Raw genomic sequence first — 8,473 nt, 5'->3', positions numbered from 1 at the left:
CCACTGAGTAGAGCCAGTAGAGCTGCGTTGCTGGCTGCACCATGGTGCGACCACTGTACGCACCACAGCACACTTGTGGAACTGTAAAATAACGTGAACGTAACTGAGCTAACCAACGGCGGAGGGCGCAGTCACCGCGGCAACATTAACACTGCAGCCTGTCCATGACCAATCATCGAGAGATAGGAGCCAGTGAGTCCAACTGCCCTCGCTCACATAAGCTTACATGGTGCCGAGAGAAGTTACAAACATTCCCGATCACCTCGTCGCGGCAGTGTCGGCCGTTCGTTTGCAGCACATGGTTTGAGCCGCACGAGATTCGATGCCACGCGAGGATATGCCACGCGAGGATTGCCCAAGCGCGTCCTAGTAAGGTCGACGTACCGGCAGCACGACTACACCGGCTACGATTTCCCGGCTGATAAGATAACGCGCTGCGCGGGCCGGCGCGGCACGCACGCCAGTCGCAGTGGTCGCACCACCCTCTGCAACAGCGCTCTTCGTGAGCGAAAAACGAATCAGCGAAGCGTCGCCTGCTGCTCTTCAGCGTGTGCTAAGCGTGCCGCCAGTTCTGTGGTGCCGCGTCGGAGTAGTCGGAGCAGTTGAAGGTCGGCGCCACGGCGAAGCGGGCTAACAGTGCGCAGTGAGAGCAGTCATGTTTTTCAAGCCTGTTTTGTCCGTGGTCCGCTCGAATCGGGTCCCATGGCTGCTGGGACGGAGTCTGGCTAGTACGGCAGTGGCGGGATTTCAGTCGAAACAAGCAGTCGTTCTCAAGGCGTGTTCTACTAAGATGTGCCGTTCCGTGCATACCGGTCCCTGTAAGTAAGCTTGTATTTGGAAATCGCGAGCTTGCCGATAGTTGTAAGTAAGCTTGTTTTCGGAAATCGCGAGCTTGCCGATAGTTGTAAGTAAGCTTGTTTTCGGAAATCGCGAGCTTGCCGATAGTTATCGAGACAAAAATTCAACTGTAGTGATTCCGCAGGACAATCAATTCGCCTACTGCACTAAGGAAAACGGCAGTACGTTTTGCTTATACTTTGTCCCAATTTTTCAGCAAACTGGCAGGTCGCGCCATGCTTTTTCACATTTAAGCGCCACAGTTTAAATATACATTTACATTGACAAACCAAGGCCTGCACTGTGTGGCATTACCCGTGCCATGTGACTACGCAAGTTCTGCTTTGAGTGAACAGGCAATGTGCATTGTCTACGCTGCTTTGGAGGTTTGCATTGCGTGCTTTCGTACCCATTTTGACACTTACCGCCCTTTTGGAACTGTCCCTCCCCGTCTTCGTTGACACCTTTGCTCATAGTAACTACAAATAGAAGATTACCGTCAAGTACTTCAGTTTGTTATTTGTGAAATTCCACGCCTTTGTTTTTCTTTTGCCGTAAGAAAAGCTGTAAGTCTGCGTTTGCATACTCCGTGTGTGCCATCAGTTTCATTGTCAGCAATGTCGGAATTTGAATTTTGATGCTTGATACATCACATTATCACACCAGGTTTGTTACCACTACTGGATTCGGTTGTGGTAACACTTAAAAAATAAGCTGTGTGATGTGATTAAAATGGCCTTGTCAGTACTGGCAGGCAACTGTGAAGACATGTTTCGAAATTGTGGGAAGGGAAAGAACTGGACATGTCTTGTGCAAGTAAATGAATACTGTAGTGGGAAATCAAGCATCTCGCTTTTTCTCACAGTGCTATTTGTTGCAATACAATTAGTTGTCAGCTGCAACATTTTTTTTACAGGAACCATTGCTAAAGATAGCACCCTAGTGCCCAAACAGTGGCATGACATTTTATGCAGCTCTGCTTGGAAATTCTATAAAATAAAAAGTTTTATAGGAGCTGTGCTGCAGGCTCACACTAACAAACATCATATATAGAGTCGTGTATACATTGCTAAATAGCTGCGTGGCATTTCAGGCTTTATTTAGAATGTTAGAGAAGCCATGCATGAACTGCATAATTCTACCTTTGTGCATAATTTATCGCTATACTGTCAGGTCCACATACCTCGCTTAGGGCAAACTCTTGCTTATCTTGGATATTTTTCTTACCTTGTAGATTTGGGCCTGTTAGTGATACATCACTGACTTAACAGCTTGCTAGGAAGAAAGACAAAGTGTACAAATACACAATGAATAAGAGCAAATACTATTGCATGCAGTTCTGTGCACTAAGGTTTTTATTTCCGTATACATGCCCTTCTATGTCTTTACTGGAAGTCAGCTCAGTGTTTGTTGTGCACTGTAAGCGAGCAAGCTCTTTAACAAAGAAACGCCATCATGGCTATTTGATGTGTAAAACGAGGTGCAAAAGAATCTTATTTTGCACATGGAAAGGCATTACACTTAACACAGTTTGCACGCAAGATGTTCCAGTGATAGCTGAGATGCTGTACAGCCACCTACACACAGTTGTCAAAGGCAGTATTGACTTTAAGCAAGTGATCAGTTTAAAATGGAACAATGTTTTACAATGAACATTACGTAGGAAAAAAAAGGGGGGGGGGGGGGGGGGCACCACGGCCATTTGAATATTTACATCACACATGCTATATACAGCAGGCACATGGGTAACCTGGCTTTCCACGAGAGTGATTACTGGATAGGTGATAGTTAAGCAAAGCTGAACACCTTTCTGTCAAAAAAATTGCACTGCACATTAATTTTTTATGTCACTTTACTAAGAATGAAATTTCAGCAAGCTGGTGCGCATTTATGTTGCTAAACGTTTAGTGTGAAAAAAATTTAAGGCTTAACATTTTGAAACTACATAGTGGAAGTTATGAGAGATGCTGTAGTGGAGGGCTCTGGGTTAATTTTAACCATCTCGAGTTCCTTGACGAGCACACAAATGTAAGTACACAGGCATTTTCACATATCGTTCCATGAAATATGGTTGCCAATAATGAGAATCGAACCCACAACTTTCTTAATTTTGCACATCCCTATGATCATGCGAATTCTACCTAATTCTCTACGGAATCCCCCCCCCCTCCTTTTTTTTTTGTTGCACCATTTTGTCCAAGTTCTCAACAGTGGGCAAAGAAGGGAAGCCTCAGCCTTTTTGTGCACTGACACTCACTTCTGCAGGTATTGTGGGCACTCGCCCTGTGACAACGTCGAGTGTCAACTTCCAGGACCTAAGCTATGAAGACCTCAAGGCTCTGCTGCAAGGTGGCGACATCCAACTAATTGACGTGCGTGAGCCTGCAGAGGTGGCTGCCTCCGGCAAAATTGGCAATGCCATCAACATTCCATGCAAGTGGCCCTTACCTTTTGCAAGTGTATTGATCAGCACACCACCAATTGACATATGATTTGTTCATGATAATATTGTGCATAACCATTAGAAAATGAAATACAGCCTGGACAGCACACATTCATTGCCATTATGGGAGCGTGTTATCTGTGGGTATTGTACGAATTGCAGTGAAATAAAGTGAAGTTGAAACAATGCACTCAAGATAGCAACCGTATTGTCTAGGGTAGATTTAATGTTTCAGCTGTACTCCCCAGATAGAAACCTCAGAATTACAGAAATAGTGCTGGATGACCTGTGCAGGTGATTACTATATCACTTACCTTTTAGCAGCATCACAGTAGTATAGAGCAGAGGTTAAGTTTCATCACAATGTAACATGCACAGCATTTTTATGATTGTGACAATTGATGAGTTTGTGGAGAATGACTTTTCCTCTAGTGCAAGAGGAATTTATCCCTAGCACTGACAATACAGGAACAAGCTATCTATTATTGAATGCAGGGAATAAAGGCAAGCAGTGTCTTGCTGCCGATTAGTCTGTGCGGAGAAAGCTTGAGGAAAGGGAAACGAAGGCCAGATAGGACAAGAGAGTAGAAATGTATAAGTGCATTCTGACTTGCAGCATAACATTGTGGTTTACAAAGAAAAAGCAATACCGCACTGATGTAGCCTTTCACCATCTCATTGTGATAACCCTGATTGAAACCATCTACTTGAAAAGCATAGTAATTGTGTCTAGCCAAGTAAGCCGTAAGCACAGTTTACAGCTAAGTTTGGTAGCATTAAGGTACTGCACAAGACTGTGACACAGAAGAAACAAACCTGTAGAACAGTTTGGAAATAGTTGCAGGTAAAGATGGGAACTATCACTATTACTATGTATAAAATGTCGCTGCACACTTTATCTTGGTTTGACATTTGCTATGTCGTTACGTGAAAATTGAATCTCACAACTGCAACTAAGTGTCAATAGCTACATTGCATATTAGACATCTAGAGGTTATCCTGACTGCATTCGGCTTCATGACTGTGACATAGAACTTCCTCCCTTTGACCCTTACATCTAGTTTAGAGCCATCCATTCATTAACATAAAGATTTATTTGCTTCTGTGCACTAATGTATGCCTTCTTTGAGATTTAGCAGAAGTTACCTAAAACATCAGAGACAAATTATGCTAAATATTACTTATGGTAAGTACCTATAGACAGTTTCAAGCAGACTTGCAACTGTCAGGTGAACAATTGTGATCCCTTATATGCACAAAAAAAAAACCTAACGGAACATTGAATTAAACCTCCTTGATGAAAACTGAACCACTACAAATGCAATATCTGGCTACATTTGTATAGCTGTCACCCACAATTAAAACATGCCTCACTTTCGTGGTGCATACTATATATGTGCAAATATATGAGACTTTAACATTCTAAATGTCTTGGATGGCTCAGCTAGTCAACACGATCCTGGTTAATCTTGCTTTGGATGACGTCAATGGCAATAATTTCATTTTCAACACAATTTGAATGAACCCAGCATGTCCGCTTCATTTTTCTTTTACTACCTAGACAGCTGCAGTAGCAATGCTTGAAATCTAGTTATTTTGCTTTTTCTTGTTTTAATACAGAGACGCTAGCACTTTTTCAGCACCCAGTCATGTTGATTCACTCTTTGTGTTGTACAACATAGAGGGCAGCCATTTCGCCAGCACTGGAGGGATGCGTTTATTGCAGTCGTTGTTTTCTTGTGAAAAGGACAGCTGTAAGGAATTCTTCATTCACACAGTTCGTTTGCCATTTCTGCAGTGGGACAAGTGAAAGATGCTCTCCTCATGACCGAGGAGGCCTTCCAGAAGACCTACCATGCACAGAAGCCCCAAAGTTATGACCACAACATTGTGTTCTACGGCCTTGGCCCCATCAAGAGCCATGCTGCACTCAAGCTCGCTCACAAAGCCGGCTATACACAGTATGTGTGCCATGTTCCTGCAAGTCATGACAAGCAGAGAAATGCATACAATGCGCATGGCTTAATGTAACAGCAAAATTTCTTGTGCAGCCAGCCTGTCTGACTCAGATGGCTCCATGGTGGCATAAATCTAGGGAGAGAGAGACTATAAAAAACAAGTTGGGAAGGCACTATATGAAGGTAGCTTTAAAAGCGTGTTACGCTTGAAACCAGAGACCATATTTTTAATCAGCCATTTCCAGTCATACTTTTTCAGCACAGTACTGCAGTGCAGTCATGGGCTTTTGTGTAACATTTTTGCTATTCATGCTGCCATAGTACTTCACAGACCTGTCCACAAGTTCCCTTGATTACATCTTTATCTGATGGTTTAAAGCAAATGCCTTGTGAAAATGGTATCTTCAATGCAGCTAGTCAGAACTATATCCTGAATTTCAGACTGTGTCTCATAAGAGAATGCAATCATGCTGGCAATCGTTTTAACACAGTCGGCTCCCTTCAAGACAAATACACAGTGGCCTTGGAAGTGTCCAAAACACCAGGATGTGCAAGAGTAACTGGGCAATGTTTTACGAGCTTCAAATGAAACAATCAACAGTGGTTGAGCAAGGGATGTCTCAGGCTGGAGCCAACCATTTGGACAAGAGCAATAAATGCCCCGACAAGAACAAGTCCCCTTGTCAAGTCGTTGGATCCAGGCTGGGACTTCCCTTGTTCAAGCACTGTTGACCACTTCAAGTCCCAATTTTCCCATGAAACTCAGTCGTGTTTAAACATAAGTAAGGAAACATCTGCTAAAAAATGTGAAGCATTGTGTAAGAAAGCTTTGCGTAAGAAGTGCAGCTGCACTTTCAAGGCATTTTGACATAGTTAAAGAAAGGGAGGGAAAGGAAGAAGAAAAAAGAAGATAACCACTGAGACAGCTTTTGGTGCACCACTTCATAACCACAATATGTGGTGTAGTTGTATGGCCCACCGCTAAGAGTGCCTGTCGTCTCTTAGACCTGTCCGTTCGGTACGGGGCAATGTGAATGTTGTTGATTACAAAAGATCCGCGTGGTTACTAGCCTTAAAATGTTCGCTGCAGTTACTTTAGTGACATCTCTTACATTTTTAACAAATTTAGTTGAAGTGAGATTTTGTTGCACATGGCCCTTAAACTTGGCTATGTTTATTTTCACTTGAGCGCTTTAATGGTGACTCATTTTATATGTACGTACTCCACTGACCAAGTGCAGCAGTTGCATCATTGCTGCTGAAAATGTTTCCTACTTGGCAAAATGTGATGAAAGATGCTATGAGTGGAATATATAGAAGTATAACTGGTTCAAACTGGTATACATAAAAACTATCTGTTTCCAGTGCCCGGGAGTACAGCGCCGGCTGGGAGGATTACCAGGCAAAGAAGGGCAGGTGATCCCTGCCTTCACCACCATACTCTTGTTCCAGGAAAGCCCACAGAAGTCATCTTAGGCCTTGCTAGGCAGTCTTCCAATGCCAATCTTTACTGCATTATCATACAGGCGGTACTGCGATTTAAGTTCTTAAATAAAGCGAATTGTTTACACATTTTGCAAGTCCTGATGCCTTAGTAGTACAAGAAATTTATACACAAACATGCAGTTTTCAGAGACCAAGTGTTTCTAGTGTATACAATATATCTGGCTTATTTCACTGTATAGTACTTGCAGGCAGCTTTCTGTGGCAATAAGGGAAAGCTGCAGAGGCAAAGCATACATGTGCAATATTGCTGCTGTAAATAGTCTGTCTCATCCATGTTTCATTGCATAAGCTGGTGAACAGAAAGCATGAACATTTTATTTACTACAAGATATCAAAATTGTGCATAAAATACACTCAGCATTAAATCTGAATTTCATATTTTTGCTTTACTCTTCCACATTTGGCACGTGTGAAACCATTGCAAGTAGCAAGCTAATGATTCCGTATGTGCTTTGAAAAACCGCAACACTGCTGTCTGCCAGACCACTTCACACAGTAACACGTTCTGGAGCTTTGCCCCTGTAGCTTTTCCCTTCATTGCCACAGAAAGTAGTCCAGAAGCATATAGCCAGTAACTTAAAGGGACTAGACTCTTTCATGCACAAAAGTTTTTGTGAGTAAGACTATATTTCTTAAAAAAGGTGCTGCTGAAAAAAAAAAAGACCTTTTAGTGAGGCAGGTGATCATTTGTGATCAGGTGAGCATGCTGGTGACCCTGGGTTGACCACCATGTGCTAAGGGTCTAGTAGTCACTTTTGGTGTAGGCCAGCAGAACAGATCCTGTCTTCTAGCAGGCACAAAGAGACATTGCATGCCTCGCACATCCATGTGGTTCTCAAAAAGTGGGCATTTGTACTGCAGACAGCACACCACTGTAGAATGCGACTTTTCGGCTGGTGCTTTCAGTTAAGGATACATATTGTAGTGTTTACATAAGGTAACAATCTTATTATCTCGCCCACCTCTGTGATGGGGGCCCAGAAAAGAACACATTCCAGTAATTTAGTTGGTGTGTACAGTTTGCACCACTGCTAAGCATAGGCATTTGTCTCGAAGACAAACATCTGTGCCGAGGAAAGTTTCAAGAAAAGGCTTAAGACGTCAAGAAAAGGCTTAAGACGTCACTTGGACTTATCTCTTTGTTCTGATTGGCAAATGACACTCTACTGTATTATAAATGCTTCAACAATGAATTTTGTAGGACAGACTCCATATAGGCAGCTTCGCATTCATGAGAGGAACATCTTCATCAGTCCCTGTACCAGGAGGCTCACGCACAAGTGCTTTTCTTGTGCAGTCTCTTTATCTATGCATTTTAGTAGCAGTATCATTGAGCTTCAAAGTCAGAATCACTGTCGTTTGAGTTGTCACACGCTACGAGACTAATATATCAGAATCTGATCGCATTTCCACCAACTCCTAACACGAAAGACCGACCAACAATGATAAAAACCAAGGTTGGTGATCACCACAGGCAATCACCAGCTTCAGTGATGTGTCAAATTATAATAATGGAGTTGAGTACAGCTGAAACTCGCGATGACGAAATCCCGCAATGATGAAATTCTTGCAACAATGAAATATTTTTGTATCCCCGGCAAAAGCTCATAGGGTTCAATGCATTTCACAGCTCTTGACGACGACAAAATGTTGCTGTACTATGACCCCACATCAACGAAATTTGTTGCAACATTACCCCTAATATTACCTACTTGCGCAAGTCTAGCAG

General features: G+C 42.8%; 1 protein-coding gene across 1 annotated transcript; it reads left to right on the top strand.

Moving 5' to 3' along the window:
• The first annotated feature begins 464 nt into the window (after window positions 1–464).
• On the top strand, window positions 465–6,813 carry LOC126541717 (thiosulfate:glutathione sulfurtransferase-like). The gene is made up of 4 exons (XM_050188615.3): window positions 465–818; window positions 3,103–3,270; window positions 5,079–5,241; window positions 6,604–6,813. Exons 1-4 carry the CDS (start codon window positions 656–658, stop codon window positions 6,656–6,658), a joined length of 549 nt encoding a protein of 182 aa, XP_050044572.1. The 5' UTR covers window positions 465–655; the 3' UTR covers window positions 6,659–6,813.
• The last annotated feature ends 1,660 nt before the right edge of the window (window positions 6,814–8,473 follow it).

Source organism: Dermacentor andersoni, chromosome 2 (assembly GCF_023375885.2).
Source record: "Dermacentor andersoni chromosome 2, qqDerAnde1_hic_scaffold, whole genome shotgun sequence".
NCBI classification, from domain to species: domain Eukaryota; kingdom Metazoa; phylum Arthropoda; class Arachnida; order Ixodida; family Ixodidae; genus Dermacentor; species Dermacentor andersoni.
Note: the sequence above shows the minus strand (reverse complement) of the source record. Positions and strands in the feature narration are given on the sequence as shown.